This window comes from Mytilus galloprovincialis, chromosome 3 (assembly GCF_965363235.1).
Source record: "Mytilus galloprovincialis chromosome 3, xbMytGall1.hap1.1, whole genome shotgun sequence".
Taxonomy (NCBI): Eukaryota; Metazoa; Mollusca; class Bivalvia; order Mytilida; family Mytilidae; genus Mytilus; species Mytilus galloprovincialis.
The window spans coordinates 23,065,722-23,087,001 of NC_134840.1; the positions used below are offsets into that span (position 1 = coordinate 23,065,722).

The following is a 21,280-nucleotide window of genomic DNA, read 5'->3' on the forward strand; positions in this document are numbered from 1 at the left end:
TCTATATGGATATGGAAAGTTTACAATTCGAAGGCTGTAATCATCTCTTTTGTCCTATGGTTTAGCTTTAAACCGACCATCATTGCCAACTTCTAAATGTAAGTCAATATGTGAGACAAACTTAATTGTATATATTGTATCCTCCATCTCAAGTTTGATGATACAAATAAATAAAATAATATTAAATTATCCAGAGAGACAAAATCATTTACTAGTATATAGCAAGAGTGAAGTAAAGAGAAACTGCTTTCTTTTTTTTTTTTTTGTCTTTTAAAAAAATCCCTGTATGAATAAAAAATGGCAACAGTATTATACCGCTATTTGAAAGTCATTAATCGATTGAAAGAAAACAAATCCGGATCATGAAGTCAGCCTCATATGAATAAAGGTAAAAGTCGAAAAGAAGAGACGCACAGTTGATTTCCATGGGAATTCCGATTGTCTGTTGCAAAACACGTCATCAAAACGTAAAAGTCATGTTGTCTACCAAGAAATCAAAGATTGATAATTAAAGGTTACAGTAGTATACCGCTGTTTGATAACTTCAGTTTCAGAGAATGTTTTGTTTGATTGATGAGTGTTTTTTTATTTTAAAAAGAACGATTTATCCCTCCGAAAGACAAGATAATTCTCCATGTTTTTTTAGGAAACGAAAATGGACCAACTCTCTCGATTTGTCTTTTAGTTTGAAATGGAAAGTACTAAAGGATAGAAAAGTCAAATGTTTAAATACTTTTTCCAGATTAAAGTGTTGTAGACTGTATGTACTGCAAAAGATTTTTGGAATATTTTAGAAATCACAACTTCTCCAAGCCACCTCTAGAATTGAAAGTTGCAAACAATCTTTGAAGTGCGGCTTTGATTTCTAATAAAATGGATGTTAATGATTTAGAAAGAGGGTTTATGGATCACTTGAAAGATCCAGCAATATAACGTTGTTGGTAAAAACATTAATGTAGTTTAGTTATCTAATACAGTGAAGGAAGACCCATCGATATAACGTTGTTTATACAGACACTTGTGTAGCTTATGTATCTAATACAGTGACGGAAGATCAAATGCCACATTTTAACGTTATAGCACAGTAATAGCAATTGTCAGAAATTTAAAAACCTGACATAAAATGTTTCTCATACTTTTCCAAAATGACAACAGTGAGTCAATCAATTTCCTTATATTTGTTTGTTTCTGCCTAATGATCAATTTGATTTAACAGATTGGAAAATGATTATTATGTAACTATAAAACGCATTTATTAATCTGACAACGCTACCAATCTCACCATGTGACTAGCTTTGACGTGTACCATTATTGTATGTGACCTTATAATTGTAATACAGATGCTTCATACAGAGTAGGAGGTGTTTACCGAATAAACATACCGAACTAACTATGTTTGAAGTTCATTTGATTCTAGATAGGATAGTTTTCATTTTCTTATTCGTCTATTGTCAAGTTATTGACAATTAAAAAACTCAATAACATACAACTCGATAGTAATTATCGAATTTTATTTTCTCTGATATAATGTCGTAATTGAGTTGTACAAAATTGTGTATCAATATTTTGCATATTGCTGTGTTTTAAATATTTGAAAAATAACAGGTATAATAATATTTCTTATTTTTGTTATCATATCAAAAAGCAATTATGACATTCAAAAATAGAACTCCAAATGTTTATCGACTATGTCGATTTTACTATATATGTTTTAGATAGTACGCATCACGTTTGTTTATTTAATGCTTGTTTGTGGTTGTGATTTTTTTATCTGGTTAAATTAGAGCTCGCTGCTTGTATATACTGATTTTTATTCAATGAATTTTTGTGTATTTTATGTAAAAAGTCTACTCGTGGAGATTGAGAGGGTTGATATTTTAAAATCAAGTTGAACCCAACATATAGGCAAGCTCTTGTTTCAATTCATGATCAATCTTTGATTTTTTATTGTCACTTATGTAGACGATGGAGGATTAAGATAACGACATATTTCATTACCATCCAGCTGCCTATTATTGAGGACTGTATTTAGCTTTCTATGTAGGCTTTATAGGCTAAATATTTTACTTGGGTTGCTGTTGCATTAATGTATGTTCTATATAAGTGGGACGAAAGATACCAAAGGGACAGTCAAACTCATAAATTTAAAACACTGACAACACCATGGCTAAAAAAGAAAAAGACAAACAAACAACAGCACACACGACACAACATAGAAAACTAAAGAATAAACAACACGAACCCCACCAAAAAACTAGGGGTGATCTCAGGTACTCCGGAGGGGTAAGCAGATCCTGCTCCACTATATCTTCTTATCTAAGAGTTCATTAAAATTCGTGGCGGACACATTTTCGTGTGTGTATATTTAAGCCGTGACTTTTGGTGTTCAACGAAATTCAAATGGTAAATAGTCTTGGGTATGTCGCCATGGTCAAAACATCGAGTTCAAGTATCCATGTAAATACATTTGATACTCAATCTACAACATCGATGCTAATGAAAACAAAAAGTAAAATCACAAAATTACTGAACTCCGAGGAAAAGACTCCATAATTATTTATATAAGTTATAACCGTTCTTCATGCGAACATATCTCGAACCATTCATCATAAAATAGTGTTTTAAAAAACAGATTGCAAAGATAATGACAAAATGTGCGTGCTATGGGCATTTCAAGGGGAATGTACGAAGAATCAAGGTTACATGGTTTTCAATTGCCAAAACAGTTGTCAAGTTTGCAGTGGTTCCTTTACAGGTATATATGTAAATATAATATGGAATTATAATCACAAATTTAGACAAGTATATCATGTTCTAGTCTATGAACTATGTCATTTGTGTTGTGAAGAGTTGTCTCAAATGTTCATAGGGAATCATACCACATCTTCTTTTTATATATCCGAATTTTATCTAAAGCAAAAGGTACCATTTAAAAGGAAAAATAAACAGTAGCTCCTGCATATGATTATGTGTATTATAATGTACATCATGACTGCTAGTTTTATAGTCAAACAAAAAAAAAGCTCAAATTGGATTATAACAATAGATGTACGTGTACCCAAACTGCCACGAAATAGCAAAGAAGTTGATGCTGGAACATCCGTCAGAAGAAGAAGAACCTACTTGCATTTAAATAACACAGCAATTGATGCTCGTGTACTTCTTTATCAAAATTACTCTTATTTTGGATTCAGAATTGCAAAGTCACATGCAACCAAGATTCGTCAAATATATGCATTTTTAAAACAATTTTATAGATTGTATAGACAAGAACAAGAGCTGTTCAAAATGGTCGGCAAACGGTGAATGTCGCAAAAACCCAAAGTATATGTTATTTAATTGTCAAAAAAGCTGCAAAGTATGTGACGGCAAAATAGGTAAATGTTAAAATGTTGCCTTTATTTACTGCAACATTCATAATATTGCTTCACTTAGAAATAATGTAAAAGATAGATGTTTCGAAGTCAAGGATATTAAAAATGCAATCATCAAGACAATAAACAAACACGAATCATTTGCCTTGTTATTCTGTGCTTGTAACAATTTCATATAATGCACTATGATTATGAGGTAAGCATAATGTACATGCCAAAAATAAAAAAAAAGTCACTTTAAATGTTTGTATCTAAATTATATGCAAAATAGAGAGAAAGCGTCTCTGATACAAGTCATCATAAAATCGTGACTGTGTTGCAATCACTGAATAATCATGTACATTTATCAATTGTGGATATTTTAAGTTAACAGTCAAGACATACCAGTAGCACAAATGGAGAAGTGTGGGCTCATTGTTTCATTCACAAAAAGTAAAACAATACTTGTATAACGAAGTTTAAAATTGAGTATCTCTCTCGTTGTAAATGTCTTGAATTGGACAATGAAAGTCAGTTCAAAGCGAGGTCACTCGAATTCATATGGTTGAAGTTTGCCTGAATGAGTTTATGTCAGGATATTTTACTTTTATAGCGATCTGATAGACAATACATAAATTGGGTAGATGAAAATCAAAGAGACTTTTTATACGGGCAATGACACAAACAATCAACAAATCCGAAGGTTGGAGACTCCACTCAATTAGTTTGTTAATCTCTCAAATAGGCATTAGCAAGGAAAACACTCAGATAAAAGACGAAATGAAATCTGCTGAAACAACAAATGGAGCAAGAGAAGAAGTCACCATTGCAGACAACGAAGACAAATTAACCGTAACTGATTCAACAGCATCAACACAATTAGAAAAGGAAACAGAAGAGAATGAATTTCAAACTAACGACAATACCACCAATGGTGTAACAGGTACACGCTTTTCTTTAGCATATCTCGTTCGTTAATTAAATGTGCATGCCATGTTTTTGAGATGCTTTACTACACCATGATCTTTTATTTCTTCATATAATCAGTCGAAGGATGGGCGGTTTTCTTTTAATACCAGAAACACAATTTACGAAATAAACATGCATCATAATTGTAAACGTTATTACAAAACGAGGGACTTTATGCAACTACAATTATATAGAGTAAAATGAAGGCAACAGTATTATACCGATGTCAAACGTCATAATTCGATCGAGAAAAAACTCCAGGTAGTGAGGGAAATTAATCAACTATAAGAGAAAAACAAAGGAAAAACAGGGACAAAATCAAACTATAACACCCATAGAAACACACTATTTGATAACAACTGCCATATTCATGACTTGGTACAGGACAATGTATGGTAGGTTGAACCTGGTTTAATGGTATGCTCAAGCACACGCAAAAACATTCCTTACAGAAAAATGCTCAAACAAATACTATGATAGACGACACAACATGCAAACCGCAAAACAACATATTCCATCAACGACAAACACATCAGAATATCAAAGACAGTGACGCAGAACATTTGACTTTCCGTTATGAATATTCCTCAGAGTATTTTTGTTATTTTACTTTTTACATTTATCAAATTTTATTTGTAATACAATCTAAATTTATGTACTGAATATAATTCATTTAAGATTGCACGGACATTAAGGAAAAATGTATAATGTGGGCTTTACAAAATGAATGCAGGCAGAACCCAGAATATATGCTGTACAACTGTAAGAAGAGTTGTAATGCTTGTGGTGATGCAATTGCCAAAGGTATCATGATAAAGAACTAAATCTGTCTCGTAAAAAGTGTATTGAGGATATTGTAAAAATGATTAACATTGCCTACTGGGTAACGAAAATAAAAATTTTGGCTTTCATTCTGATTGCACCTATCGTTAAAGTTTAATACCGCAGTAATATAAAAACTTGATGAAAAAGGTTACTAAAACGAAGTGGACGCTCATTTCTATTCTATATTTAAAAAACCTCCTCAAATTACCTCTCATTCACTATTTCCGCTCCAGGTGCAAACGGGCATAATCCATCTTATTGTCATTACTCAGGCATTGTAATCTACTGTGTGACGTTTTATTTAGATTCAGTTGGTTTTTATACTGAAGTATATTGCATTATTACTTGTTTCGAGTGTACCGGATGAAGGATTTTCTTTAATCTGTTTTAGTTTAGTCAAACAATCAATGCTCTCAAATTTGTGATAAAAAGTAAAATCACAATCACAATTACAAAAATATATGTTTGTATCAATATGCAGAATGCAAAGACTGGCACCACCAATGTTCTGTTTGGGCGTCAAGTGGTAGATGCAAGACACAATCAACTTACATGTTTGAATATTGCAAGCTTAGTTGTGATGCATGCGAAAGTCTAAGGAAAAACGGTAAGGATATGTTCTTCGAAAATTTATAAAACATGTAACAATATAGAAATGTTTAATACCAAATACGAAGTTTGGTATATCTTTAATGATTCAGTATCCTCATTTCTGAACAACCTGCCTGAAAAACACGTTCGTTAAAAAGTTATTAATGTATTTGTTGGAGAGATTAGATGTTTGATGGTTGTAAATATATATAGTTTAGTCTGGTTTTGTTTTTAAACCAAATTACTTCGACAATTGTTGCGGTAATTTGTAATAAGTCAGTACTATATGAACTAAGCATGATTTTTTGTTTGTTAATGGTTCATTCATTTCAATTTCTGATTTGAATTCAAAAATGAAACCACAATCAAACCAAACCCTGAACATACAATTAAAAGGAATAACGTTTACCAGGGCCGTAAATTACATAGAGGCATGTAGGCAGTTGCCTCCTATTGCGGGCGGACAAAAAAAGGAGAAAAAAAACACTGATAAGAAAATTTGGTTAAAATCATGCATTATTTTTATAACAATGGTTGTTAGTTAAAACAACAAGGTGGTTAATCATAATGGCATGCAAGTGTGTTCAATATTTGGATCTGAACGGTCGGTACCCAACTCAACTCCTTTGCACACATAAAATTTTCCCACCAAATACTATTGCATCTGCATACAGAGAAGTGACAATTTTGGCAATATTGAATGCATAGAAGTGCTAAAAAGATGTGATTCGTCCAGTCAGAAAAAAATCACCTTAACATTTGACAGAGCCAGAATATTATTTTTGGTGTATACAAACATTGTTACGTTTTAATAATTTGAACTTGATAGATAAAATTATGAGTTATTGAGTATGCATTTTCATTTTAAGGTTTGAAAATTGTGTCTATGAAACTAAGTCAAAATTAGTTCGAATTGGACAGCCAAATAAGCCGGATAAACTACAAAAAAATGACAAAATTCAGGGGCTTTCATTTTAAGTCTTTTCCCTAAACTAAAGTAAAAATAGCTTGTAAAGAGTCATAAAGCAGGATAAAACGAAAACAAATCTTACTCTACCGGGACACGTAATCTAACTCTGGTTGATAACTCTTTTCAATATATTCCCGGTGCATACTTATTGAAATGTAACAAAGAATTAACAAGTCGTATATTCTTAAGAGGTACATTGCATACAAGCAAAAGGCACGAAAAAATATCCTTTTCTGCATGGAATGGGTCCGAAACATTTTTGCCTCGCTCCGATCGGCGATAATAAACTGCCTCCCCTTACAGGGCAGGCAATTTACGGCCCTGTTTACCGTTTTTATATATCAAATGCCTTTTTGCTAGCTATACTATTTTATGTTACAATTGCCACTAAACTTATGACTGAGTCGTGAATCCAAAACGTCAATCATTGTGTATTTGTTGAACCTTTTTTAAAGAACGTTTGTTCAATTTAAAACATCATCAATTAAAAAATAATTAAATGGAGATAAAAAAAAATATTCATTTTAGTTACTCACTTGTTTATTGTATTTTAATTTTCTATATTTTAGGTGATAACAACTGTGTAGATGAAAATACAAAGTGTCACTACTGGTCCTTCATAGGCGAATGTGTTAAAAATCAGAACTACATGCTTTCAAAATGTAAACACAGTTGTAAAGTATGTTAATGAACAATCCATTCTATTCTTGCGATTAGATACAAAATAACTTTCTGTCTGAAATAAATTAATACAAAGTTATTTAATTTCACAGCCTTTTAAAAAGAATCATCTTCTGATACAAAACATTTATCACAGAGCTTATAGTTTTTTTTTGTCGCAAGATGCGACTTTCTTCTACAAAAGAATCATCATTGACTTCAAATAAAAATAAGTTTAAAGGTCAAATAAGGTATAAACTTTAAAAGTGTTGAGGAATTAAATGTCAAAATGTTTTGCAAAAATACGGTTTTAGGTAGAAAATCCTTAGTTTTTTGAACAATTCAAATGTATATACCAGTTAATGAATTAATATTACCATTCCAACGAAGACAGAAGTACTGTCTACTTCGGCGCTGGTTATATTATTCTTCTACACACATTATTTTTGGAAAACATTTATATGTCGTTATGTATTTGCTAGTAAATACATTTTGGTCTAAAATGGTCATATTTGTGTCCATCTGATGAGTTAAGCCCTTTTCAACTGATTTTTATAGTTCGTTCTTATGTGGTACTGTTATACCACTGTCCCAGGTTAGGGGAGGGTTGGAATCCTGCTAACATGTTTAACCCCGCCGCATTATTTATGTATGTGTGACTGTCCCAAGTCAGGAGCCTGTAATTCAGTGGTTGTCGTTTGTTTATGTGTTACATATTTTTTGTATATAAATAAGGCCGTAATTTTTCTCGTTTGAATTGTTTTACATTGTCACATCAGGGCCTTGTATAGCTGACTATGCGGTATGGGCTTTGCTCATTGTTGAAGGCCGTACGGTGATTTATAGTTGTTAATGTATGTGTCATTTTGGTCTCTTGTGGACAGTTGTCTCATTGGCAATCATACCACATCTTCTTTTTATATGTTATTTTTATCAGGATTTGAAAAGCCCTATTCAGATTTTCAGTCAAATTGCAGACTTATCTGATGTATAGTAGTTGTCGTTTGTTTATGTAATTTATACGTGTTTCTCGTTTCTCGTTTTTTATTTTATATGGATTAGACCGTTGGTTTTCCCGTTTGAATGGTTTTACACTAGTAATTTTGGGGCCCTTTATAGCTTGTTGTTCGGTGTGAGCCAAAAAAAAATGTTATTTGGATGGAGAGTTGTCTCATTGGCACTCACACCACATCTGCCTATATCTATTATCCACTGTGGTGAATTCAGGACTGTTCAGTATCATTGCAAAAATTCAGTACGCTTTTATTGTGTTATAATGTTTACCTATCAATCGAAAACCTCCCGGGCTGATTGGTATTTCGGAATAATACGTTGTGAAACGGATTTTGCCATGTTTTTTACGCTTTATTATATATTTAAACAGGAGAGTACATAAAGGAACAGCTTACTGGGCCAAGGCAAATGGGTTTCCTTCAGGTTTATTTTTGACATGTTTTATAAGCTTTTTCTGTATTATTGTATTTTCTTGTTGTTTGTGCTTTGTATGGTATTTCATTGAGTTCTTTTTATCCTCCTTTAGTAAAATTGTACTTGATCAAACACATTCTGAATAAAACCTGTTAATAAAAACAATATTCTAATCGACATTGTGTGTAACGTTCATTTTGATTAGATAACGTCACCAATTTTCACGGCATGAATTCACAATTGATGCTATGAAGAGGAATGTACAAGAGCAGACAACGTATGACAGATTTCAAATGTGTGTTTTATGTAACATTAGAACGGAGATACCAATATTGTAAAAGTTAACTTCTTTTGCATTGTTATTTGTCACGTAACACCCTAATTAAATAATCAAAAACGATCTCCTGTTTTGATATTCAACGTTCTATTTCCTAACCTGAAGCGAGACAGATGGACGAACGAACAGACGGACGAACGGACCAGAAAACATAATGCCCATAAATGGGGCATAAAATCATTTTTAATGTAATTATCTCGTTGTCGATACCCTTTTCGTTTGAAACCCTTGTCTTCGGGCATTGCAGTTGGGTCCATATGAACGATACAGTGTTGTTTCTTTATCGAGAAAGTGGATCCACAGAATGTACTATCAAGGACAAAAACTGTTTTGAGTAGAAGGGTTAATCCACCATTTTCTACATAAGAAAATGCCTATATCAAGTTAGAATATGACAGTTATTATCCTTTCGTTTGATGTGTTTGGGCTCTTGATTTTGACATTTGATTATGGGCTTTCCGTTTAGAATTTTCCTCGGGGTTTAGTATTTTTGTGATTTTACTATTTATTGACGTCATTGTTCCCCTTTTTAAATTGTCGTGTAGTTCGGTGTTCTTGTTATACATTTTGAAGAAATTTTGTTTTTCATTTGTCAATCAGTAAAAATACGAGATATTCATGTTACAGCAACATGCATTACAATACAACTGATTAAAAAGTAAGAGGTTTTATTTCGAAAGCAGTATACAGATATTTCATTGTTTTCAGTAAACCTAACAGGAGTTGCAACTTTTCTTGCAGTTTTGAAGCATGTATGCAGGATTATTTCTGCATTCACCCATGGATGCCCAGCTCTGGCAATTTCTGTTGTTATCATCGCAGAGTGAGCCCCCTAATGTGAAAAAAACACCACAAAATTAATATAGACTATTAACACATAATATAAGTAAAAAAAATAGCATCAATTAAACCTATTATAAATGTAATACAATGAAACTTGTTTGTTGAATAGTTGTCACATTATGATACCGTATATTAAAAAGTATATCGAGACTATACAGTATGGTTTTTTTTCTCTCTTATTTCGTTCCATCTACATCTAATGATCACATACTATTGGAAATGTTTACCATTTATTAAATTTTACTACAAATTTAAGTGAAATTTTTTAGTTAGCGCAAGAATAAATGTGCTCAAAACACAGTCCTGTTTTAATCAGCAGTTGGAAAGCAGGTCACTGTTTGACCCCAAGTTTATCAGCAACAATAGAGCCACGTGACCGTGAAAATTCAGTAAAAAAACGAACGAGACAAACCTCATTTCACTCACTAAATACTATTGTCGTAATAAAAACTTATTGATCCAACTAATCTTCTATATACATAGTTTATTCTCGTCAAAACTTACACATCAAATCAAAATCCTTTATTCTTTATTTTATCTTCAAACTTGGAGTTTGGGTGAAATAGTCAAGTCTCCTGATCGCAAAATCTAAATATTTACGAGGAAACTAAAAAATGATGGGCTGAATTTAAATTTAATAAAGCATCTCATTAAGACAAACACTCGATATGAATATCTCGGCAATAGAATGTTGGATACGCAAACGTCAAGTTATTTTCAAAACAAAGCGGTGTTTTTTATGCCGATTTGGGCAAGTGGTTATCTCCCCTTAATATCACCATTCAAAAGTAAAAACCCAACAAAATGCATAAAAATTAACAAAGGAGTTTACTTTACAAAAATTAGAAAGAAAATAAACGATACTCGATTTACAACTATGGTTTGATAATATAAAGAAGAGATAATTCCCTATTTTTCAGAGAAGGACTAAATGTAAAAATTAAAAGACAAAATAATAATAAAAAAAAACAAACAATTCAGAAATGTGGATAATGGCACCTACATGTAAAACTAAAAACCAAGCTATATTGAAAGAAATTAGATCTGGCTGATGAAATGTACTTCGTAATTTTTATAATTGTATATGGGATCATTCCTAGTAGAAATTTTTTAAACACTTCTGATAATATTTAATGCAATAAAACATATTTTATACAATTTGAATAATCTTTCTGAAAATTGATATAATAAATAGTACTGATCATACTATATATTTTATATTCTATAAAGTGTGACCAAGAGTCACAATAACTTTCTTCTAATTAAGAAAGCCTTTTAACTCAAGCCTATGTTTCTTAGTTGAATAGTAAAATACTGCCTAGAAAATATCTTACAGAAAAGGGATAAGTTTTATACCAAACATATTGACAGAAATTCTGAAAAAAAATATTCTTTAAATTATAAGTGAAAGTGACACAATTTTGAATTTCAGAATCATTATTATTATAGATTTAACTATTAGAATAGCTTGCACAGTAGCCCTCCGAATATTTTATAGATTATGAAAGTAAACTTTTATGGGGCTTCTTCTCTTGAACAGGTTGCTGTATCAGCTGATTTACATATTTATAAACATATTACCTGAAAAATTGGATATTTATCTCAGAAATGAAATGGAATTGGTGGGATAAATCTTGTGCATTTTACTTTAATTATGATCAATGATTTGAACAGCTGTATACTACTGTTACCTTTATTTATGATTAAGTTTGACAAGAATTTCCCATTGGAATAAGTTCAATTTTGTAAGAACACATCTCTATGAATTAACTTCTTGTTTGGCTTGATAAGCTAGTTTTTGCTTTTGTTACTGTAGCTTACTTAGTAAAGAGATAATACTATAAGCAAGATTTTATTTTATAAAAGATAAATATAATTAACTGACCTTCGTTTCCTTTTTTCATATGTTTTTCCTACAGAATTTTCTTTGCAATGCATTTTCTATTGCTATTTTTTGTCCATTCATACAGTAGGCTATCAATAATTTGTCAGATCTATCAGAATTTTCCAAGGCGTTTAGTTTCAAACGCATGAAGAAGATCTTTGTTTGTTGTTTCACTTTTCCAATGTGTAAATTTTTTCTATGTTCATGACCCTGACACATATTTTGTTATAAACGCTACATGACGTATGTTGAAAAAAGCCATTTTAATTGATATTGAATAGCAAGCTACACTAAGTCTCACTACTTTTGTGATTCATTTGATTCCCTTAGTTACTGTTTGTTACCTTATTTTGTCTCATTCTACTCCAAATAAGTGATTTGAACATCGATAAATTACTGTCGCATTATAATTTCATTTAACAGTGAACATACCCGTTCCGCTACATTTATTACAACTTTTCTTGCAGTTAACTAGCATATAAGCAGGATTCCTAGAACATTCATTCCTTGCAGCCCAACTCTGACAACTCTGATTGTCATCTGAACAACCTGTAATACATTAGTGTACAGTACAATGTATCTTTTTTTTAAATAACTTTATTGACACAATCTTAAAAAATAATTGTCCATTCAATATAATGTCAACGACAGAACCTCGCTTTTTTCACTCTAAAACTAAAACAACGCTTCATGAACTAAGACGGGGTAAGGGAGTGAAACAAGATATACTTTGTATTAGTGCACGCCAGAACATGTATTTCTAAACCTGTCAGACAAAATGTTTAACAGCATGCAACATGTCGAGAATGTCAACTATAGGAAACTATACGACCTTCAGTCTTGAGCAAAATAAAATAACGGTAAACTATGACAGGCCCAACGATAAAAGTGAAACAACTTGAAAGAGAAATTTAAACAAAGATTCATGTCTCAATCATTACATTACCAAATGTCTGAGATTATTTATATATTATATCATATTGATAAGCGTTACCTCCAGTGCCACCACCATTGCCGTTCCCGCCTCCGGTCCCACCACCATTGCCGTTCCCTCCTCCGGTGCCTGTACCCCCACCATTACCATTACCGCCTCCAGTCACTGTTCCGCCGCCGTTACTGTCACAGTTTATTTTGAATTTCTGGGCCGCTTCTGACTCTGAAAAATGATAAACACATCGATATACAGATGAGGTATGGTATAAAATTATGTATTATAAGTGTTTCCAGTTATTTATGTAGAAGACTTTAGAGAGAGAAAAAAAGCGACAAAACTGATACAAAATGCATAATGCATGTGTGACGGATGACCATGACACTAATTTCAAATGTGATTATCTCCCGTTTACCACAGTATGTTTAACTTTTAAAGTAAAATTACATTATGAAAGCATTTTATGCATGATAAAAGTTTCAGATATCTCATTTGAAAGGGAAATAATGTGTCGCTTGTGTTAATTTTATTGATTGAGAGGCAGTTTAGAAATAAAAAGTTGAGTTATATCTACAAACATAAGTTAATAATGCAAGGGTGTATAATTAATCACTGGTAATAGCCGAAGGCCCCTAACGGATCAGCTAGAAAGACCCGCAACCGGAGACGTGCTTCTGCTGGCACCTAAGCAAACAATTGTACAAGTTCAGTGATAATGAACATCATACTTAACTACGAAATGAATAAAGCAACTTAAATTATAAATCATACAAGACTAACAAAAAATGCGGGGTTGAACATGATGTGTTAGATCTCAACCCCCCCCCCCCCCCTCACCCCCGTTCCATGTACCTCTAGCCACTGTAGAAAAACAAACACAACAATGCGCATAGTAATGACAATGATACATAAATTAACAAAGGACTATTAGCAGTTACTGACATGCCAGCTCCAGACATCAATTTAAATTGGTAGAAAGATTATATTTTCATCATATCAATATCAAGCACAATCCCTCCCGTTAAGGGTTTAGTATCACATTTCTCAAAATAAACCTACAATATTCCGGGATTTAGGTATGAAATGTATCCATTATATATTTATAATATCAAGTCAATGTACCTCTACTTGAGCCACATCTCTTCAAATATGTATTTTTACAAGGAAACACTTCCTCTATTAGACCATACAAGACAGGATCATATGCTCTTAGTTTATCTCTTGTGTCAATAGTCCCATGGATACCATTCGGTGGATTGCTATAGTCGTTCACATTGAAGAAACTCTGAACTCCCTCTGCCTGTGAAAAAAAAATGATATACTCATCATAGGCACTTGTCTCAGAAAAAAAATCCTATATACCTTAATATAACTATTAAGGTATATAGGAATAACTATTAAGGTATATAGGAATAACTATTAAGGTATATAGGAATAACTATTAAGGTATATAGGAATTATAATAAATTAAGGAATGTATCTCCCTCATGCAAAGCTCTGATTCCTTTCACGGATTTGGCTATACTCTTTTGACCTTTTGGATTATAGCTCTTCATCTTTTATATAAACTTTGGATTTCAAATATTTTGGCCACGACATGTATTGTCGAAATGCGCATCTGGTGCAAGAAAATTGATACCGTTAATTTTATTACGGTATATAGGAATTTTTTTTCTGAGACAAGTGCCTGTGATACTCATGTATTATTGTTTTACGTCAATTGAATCAATATTAGATTTGTTGCTTATATATTGTTATACTATATACTTTCAGTGATTTCAATTTAACAATACTATCACAGGCACTTGTCTCAGAAAAAAAATTCCTATATACCTTGATTAAAAGTATATAGGAAATTGTTTTCTGAGACAAGTGCCTGTGAATACTATGTACTCATGTAGGAGCTGGTTTTATTTTCATTTGTTCATACTGAGTTGTTATGTCACTCTGGCGTCATAAACAATGACAATACGAAAATACAGATATATGGAAGAGTAAAGTATGGACAAGATTATTATCTACCACCAAAGTTCATATATCAGTACCCAAGTTTAGGTCACCACACGGCCTACAAAAAGAAACGCATACCGAATAGTCAGCTATAAAAATGCACCGACGTGGCAAGTTTATCTTATTGGCCTAATTAAAGCTATTGTACAAATAAACTGATTTTCTGGTCGATAAACTGTCTATATTTTGAACAATATTCTGAAACTTTTGCAATGTTAGTCAACCTGTATTTATTTGTCCTTTTGACTGCTTTGTTTCGAGTGCCCCTGGTAAGTTTCTTGTAGACAAAACGCATGTCTGGCTTTTAACAGCTTTGCTTTGTTATATGAAATATAAATCGTACTGTTTTACATAGATATTAACTTACAAAATATTCCTCCACTGTACTCATGGAATACGTTCTAGCCCAAAGACCTCTGCGTTTAGCGTTTGCATATTGACTTATTAGTCTTTGATTCCATCCCCTTATTGCATACTTTGCACCTAAATTGTGGACGCCATGCGAAAACTCGTGTAAATATATATCTTCACTCCGGTATCGATCATTTTGATAACACAATAAATTCTCCTCTCCGCCAGTGGAAACTGGTGCGTAGTCTGTCGCTCCTAATCCACGTGCTCTTTGATTCCACCATGCAGGAAGAAAACTGTGCTCAGGGATGTTAGTCGTTCCTTCGCGTTGTCCTATGACAGCAGTCCTTCCTGATCTTTTGTAGAAAGAATTGCGCACAGCATAGTTATCAGCAAACACAAATCTGGTTATATAACAAGCACGTTTCAATGCGCCATCAGGAACATTCCGTGATGCTAGAAAAGGTATATACGTGTATGTATAGAAATAAGAAGATATGGTATGAGTGCCAATGAGACCACTCTTCATCAAAGTCACAATATATAAAAAGTAAACATAGGCCGTAGTACGGCTTTACATACAGAGCCTTAACAAACACTTAAAATATAAATTGTTATGTGAAAAGTGCAACATTATACAGATTGATAAGGTTTTAGAATGTATACACAAAATAAACCTAATTTGTTTCAAACAAAAAATATACCAGTGGTTTATGAATAACATTATTGGACATGATCAACGGATACTTTTGGTTATATTTTTCTAAAACCATGTTGTACATTTAAACCCTTTAACACAAGCTAGCTTTATCTAGACACGATGTCTTTACATTTTGTTTTTCAACATCCTGCTTTATAAACTTTTCGCTATAGTACAGTGTTATGATATTGTAATTATTATGTTTATTTATGTTGGCCTAATTTGTGTTGTATGGCCTGATAGTTGTTTACCAAATAATCTTATAACTGTGCAGTTTAGGAATCACTGGAACATTCACAGAATGATTGGAACTTTCTAGAATGATCCTTATAAAAGATGCGTAATTTAAACTTCTACGTTATTCCAGAAACTTCCGTTGTAACTTTCCAGGATTTTCCACAATGTTCCATTATAGAGTGTTCTAGAATTTTCCATGACAACACTATATATACAGACACTAAAGTTAAACTCTCATAATTAAACTTGGACATAGACATTGATAGACATTAGTATTCACAGCATTTAGATTGACACTTTTATTCTACAAACAACATCATACTGGATTGTGACATTAGTAGTGAACGTAATATTCAAATTGGATTCCGAAAGATTTCCGGATACAGATAAAGATAACTGATTGGACTCATATTTTGACAGTTAAGTTAACAGTAATATTTGTGTAATACCTTTTGTAAACTTTTGTATATTAAATATTGTTAAATTTTATTATTGATTTGTGTCTTTTGTTGGCTACAATTTAAAGGCGATTTCTGGCCGTAACAACAGAAAAAGTGGATACAAACAATGAACAGTCTTATTACAATGTATAATAGTCATTCGCCAAGTCTTTTCAGTGATACAAAAAGTAGTATCTAATTTTAAGTATTGCAAAAGTTTATAAAAAACAGTATTACCATACCTAAAATAGGAATCCCGTATGCTTCAGTGTACTTTTGATAAAAATTTGAAAGTCCGTTTGGTTGTATGTTGGATGCTCTTCGGAGAGAATCTGGAACCCTTCTGACGTTGTCACAACTATGAGTTGATGTCGCTTGCCCTGGACGTAGACTACTGTAGCTTGAGGGGGAAGCTGAAGTATTTGATGGCATATTATAAGAGTGACTTCAAAGCATAGGAGTTTTGAGTATGAATAACATTGATACGTTCTGTATAGGCATTCTCACTGTATTTGAGTTTCCAAATTCTACTTCTAATAAATTTTTCCTTCCGATTCATATTTTTGCTTTCGTGTCTTTATGAAAATTTAACTTTAAACGCAAGTAAAATTATAAACTAATAATTTTAGTTTTCGATATTTCTTTGTTTTATATTTTCCGCCAAATGTGTTGGTTTTTTTCTCTCTTTGTTGTAGCGATTTATTTGATATTTACAAACTCTCTTCATTCTGACAAAATACATTTATTTCCATGTTTTCGTTGGTTTTTTACATGTAAAATTAAACATACAGAACAGCACATAGGCGAATACATTTTGTTTGTCTTATTATCCCATCTTATTAAGAGTGCTGATAAAACTAGCGAGGACGTTAAGCAACCAACAATCAATCAATCAATAAAACTAGCGACATAACTAAATGTAGTTTTTCGGTGAAAGGTTATTAAAATAAATGGTTACTTGTTTCTACTTTAATCAATATTCTGAGAAATATTTCTTTTCCACAATATGTTTTCAATATATTTTGTTTCAATACTAAAAGATACAAGTAATGTAAATAAAAATGCCATTCGCATAACAGAAAATTGTTATAGGTAATAAGGACTCGTCTTGTACATATTTTGTTCCATTTATAAATTATTTTTCAATAAGTTGATTGTTTAATCAGTCTTGTTTTTTACAGTCTTACCATGTTCGTCGCTTGTAAGATTTAACGTTAAAGTATAGTAACTGGCTTCAGTATAAATTCCTTTGTTGTCAATAAATTCTATTCGAGGACTCCTCTGACTTCGTGAGAACTGTTTGGCTTCAGCTATCAAATGAAAATAAAAATAATTGATCAGACAGAGCATTGTGTTTCTGTGTGCCTTAAAAAAAATGAAAGTTCCCAAACAGCAATCTCCTGATAAACTTAATACCATTTACAAACAAATAGTCATCATGCATTTAGTAGATAATTCAACATGAAGATTGAGCCTATTAGAACTGATAATGAGTTCCACTGAATACTCATATTTAGAAAGTATACGAAGTAAATATAATAGGAATAATAAAGACCAAACAGCTAAATGAAAGTTCAGCAAAAGTTAGAGAAAATGTCAATCCTTGTTGCTTCGAACGTTTTCCTTTTAATATTTTTTTTCCCTATTTAAATTAATTTATGAATAGTTAATTGAATATTTTTAATTTAAATCATAATTGATGTTAAGAAAAACTGAGTTGACTAATATCTGCATATTTATACAGTATTCCCCAAAGACCAAATGACATACATGTACATAGAAGTTAGAACCTATAAGTCAACGTACAAACTTCAATAACTAAAAAAACACAATACCGCATAACAAGCTTTAACATGTTAAAGTGATATAGATACATTTTTGTACAATGGATAAGCGTTGATTCATGAAAAACAAACCATTCGCCCATTCTTGAAAAAGAAACCATGAGCCAAGAGGGCGAATGGTTTGTTTTTCATGAATCAACGCTTATCCGTTGTATCTATAACTTAAACTATAGTGTTAATATCTTGTAAAAATTAACGCCTATTCTTAATTAGAAGGTATTGTAAGCGAGTTTAAATAACTGTTCCGGACCGTATGAGTATTTGGACCATACGCATAATTCAAATATATTATAACACAACACGTCTGTCCTTATAGATCTTCATACTATCAGGCATCTGAATATTGTCTGTTTTTACAAAATAAGATATATTCGAACTTATTTCTTTTAAAATTGTGAATGTGTCAAAGGGAATACAACCCGACAAGGAACATCTATATATATAGTGCATATAATAAGTGTGTTTCCGAAATTTCTAACAAATAGCCTAATTCTAGGCACCTTGGAATTTACGAATTAACAGTTAACAGATGAAATCATGTTATATTAATTTATAAAACAAAAACGGACAAATCATGAGAATGTAATCATTTTTGCTTTAAACATGTAGAATAGCCAACAATGATCCAAAAATAACCGATAAACTCGCTTTTATTACACAAATTATCAACAATAACATAGAAAACAAGAACAAAAACTGGAAAAGTAGAGAATAGGGACAACAAAGAGAATTTAGAGATTCGAACCTAAAAATACAAGTCCGTACGTTAAGCCCCAGTCTCACTAGACCACGATCGCACCACGCTCACCGCGATCTAAAATAAATTCAGATCGTCGTGAGGTCGCGCGGTATGAGCGGCATGAAAATGAAAATTTCTGTTGGTTTCACGATGCTACTACTTCCCCATTAGTCTTCTACAACGATCCCGCTACGATTATACCACGTTCTCACCGCGCTTATTCTGCGACCCCACTACGCTTATTAAGATCTTTCAACGCTCACCACGTTCTCACTACGACCATACCACGAGTTATCGGATTGCAACACGATCTTACCACGCTTCTACTGCGATTATAGCACGTTCTTACCACGATTATACTACGTTCATACCGCGATCTTACTACGTTCTCAGCAAAAACGCCAACATCGTGTTCCATATCAATACAGTTCCATTCCTTCTATTTCTGATTAATACGTAAATTTAGCAGAAACAATGCCAACGGTCTAATCTATTTAAAAACGAGAAGTATTTTTGAGCCTTTAGAGAAAAGGGATAAGAAGTATAAGTACATACAGACGAACTAAACCTGGAGGGATTTAATATATTTTATGTGAAAATAACAATGAGATTAATGGTCGTAGTATGAACGTAATCAGTTCGTAAGAAGAGCGTAATGAGGACGGCAAGGGCGTGCTATAATCGTACTATGGTCTTGAACAGCGTGGTGTAAACGTGGTTTAGTCGTAGTGGAAGCGTAGTTGGGTCGCGATGAGAACGTGATGATCGTAGTGAGGTCGTAATAACGTCGCTGTGAGATTTTACCGCAGTCTCTCCGAATAGAATCACGCTCTCGCTACGATGGAACAGTGACCTTCGCGATCTTACTACGACCTTACTGCGCTCTCACTACGCTTCTATTGCGACCTGATTTCGCCACGACCGTACCACGATTGTTTTGAACATGTTCAAAGTTGGCCACGCTCATCACGACATTGAAGACCTCACCACGACCACGATAGGACCTTACTGGGATCAACACGATCGTACTACAAATGTACGATCATAAAATTTTTCATTTTTTTTCACAGGTCGTAGTGCGATCGTGGCCTAGTGATACTGCGCGGTATTACACTCATTTATCTTAACCATGAAACCTCGTAGCTACCAATTCATACTATTCGTTTGGCTTTTACGTATATATAAAGGTAGAAGCCCTGTAGTTTAAACATATTTTATTGTTCAAAACAAATGGATTAGACACAACTTTTTCAACTTAGTTCCGTCTTCTCCATATCCAGATGCCCTGTGTGTCTGTTGTACCGATGTATATCATATATTCATTTACATATATGAAATAGACATCTAAATCGTAACCGATTGTTAGCCCAGAGGTTTCGTCGATATGTTGATGTCAGTACCATGTATCAGAATTCATGGACGGGTTCGAATCCCAGTGAAGGCATATAGAAATCACAGAAATTAAAGGTAAGTTTTTAAAACAATTCCATTAGTGAACAGAAATCATTTAATTCGTCAATTCAAACTTGAAATTAGACACACAAAGGAAAAAAAAGAATCCAATATGGCGAGCCCATTTCAGCGACAGCTTTAGGAAGCGTTGATTCTAGAAAATTATGCATGCAATTTGCTAATTTGCTAAATAAATTCCAAGCGTCGTGCATATTTAGTACATTTGACTATTAGCGAAATCTTACCATTCATAAAGATGTATAATACTACGAAAGCACAGTATGTAACATAACCATCCATGCTGATTGAATGTGTAGTAACATGTAAGTCCGAATATCATTTAATTTAATAATACATGTACAGTCACTGACAAGTAAGGGATGTTCGATGTTTATCTGAAATGACCAGCTATCTATTAAAGTTCACCGTCAATGAGAAATATCCGTTTTTAAATATTGAACGCGTGACGAACAGTTTAAATACATAATTTTAATTGAGAACCTTCAAGGCCGTGTTAAAAGCAATGTAAAAACAATGGCAGGATCGAATCATTGGATGTTCCAATTTATGTAATTACTTATGTTATCATGGGGGCTTATTATCTTTGTTAGGGCCACCACACTTTATTATTCTATTAGTTATTAATTAAAGTAATTATTGATAATTTCCCTTCAATTTATAATATTTTATTTAACTAAAGTACCTTTCAAACGAG

At 32.6% G+C, this 21,280-nt stretch overlaps 2 protein-coding genes across 3 annotated transcripts; one reads left to right on the forward strand and one right to left on the reverse strand.

Moving 5' to 3' along the window:
* Positions 1–2,336: 2,336 nt before the first annotated feature.
* On the forward strand, positions 2,337–7,468 carry LOC143067449 (uncharacterized). 2 transcript variants are annotated; one of them, XM_076240728.1, is made up of 6 exons: positions 2,338–2,755; positions 3,258–3,377; positions 4,099–4,296; positions 5,001–5,126; positions 5,629–5,754; positions 7,278–7,468. In XM_076240728.1, the coding sequence occupies exons 1-6, from the start codon at positions 2,653–2,655 to the stop codon at positions 7,394–7,396; spliced, it is 792 nt and encodes a 263-aa protein (XP_076096843.1). In that variant the 5' UTR covers positions 2,338–2,652; the 3' UTR covers positions 7,397–7,468. The 2 variants fall into 2 exon arrangements, with proteins under 2 accessions (XP_076096844.1, XP_076096843.1); XM_076240729.1 differs by lacking the exon at positions 3,258–3,377 and having other exon boundaries at positions 2,337–2,755.
* A 2,316-nt stretch (positions 7,469–9,784) lies between these two features.
* Positions 9,785–20,979, reverse strand: LOC143067448 (uncharacterized). The gene is made up of 8 exons (XM_076240727.1): positions 20,811–20,979; positions 17,718–17,840; positions 16,773–16,943; positions 15,170–15,609; positions 13,915–14,092; positions 12,856–13,017; positions 12,294–12,410; positions 9,785–9,965 (listed from the first exon to the last, which is right to left on the reverse strand). The coding sequence occupies exons 1-8, from the start codon at positions 20,863–20,865 to the stop codon at positions 9,847–9,849; spliced, it is 1,365 nt and encodes a 454-aa protein (XP_076096842.1). The 5' UTR covers positions 20,866–20,979; the 3' UTR covers positions 9,785–9,846.
* Between the last annotated feature and the right edge of the window lie 301 nt (positions 20,980–21,280).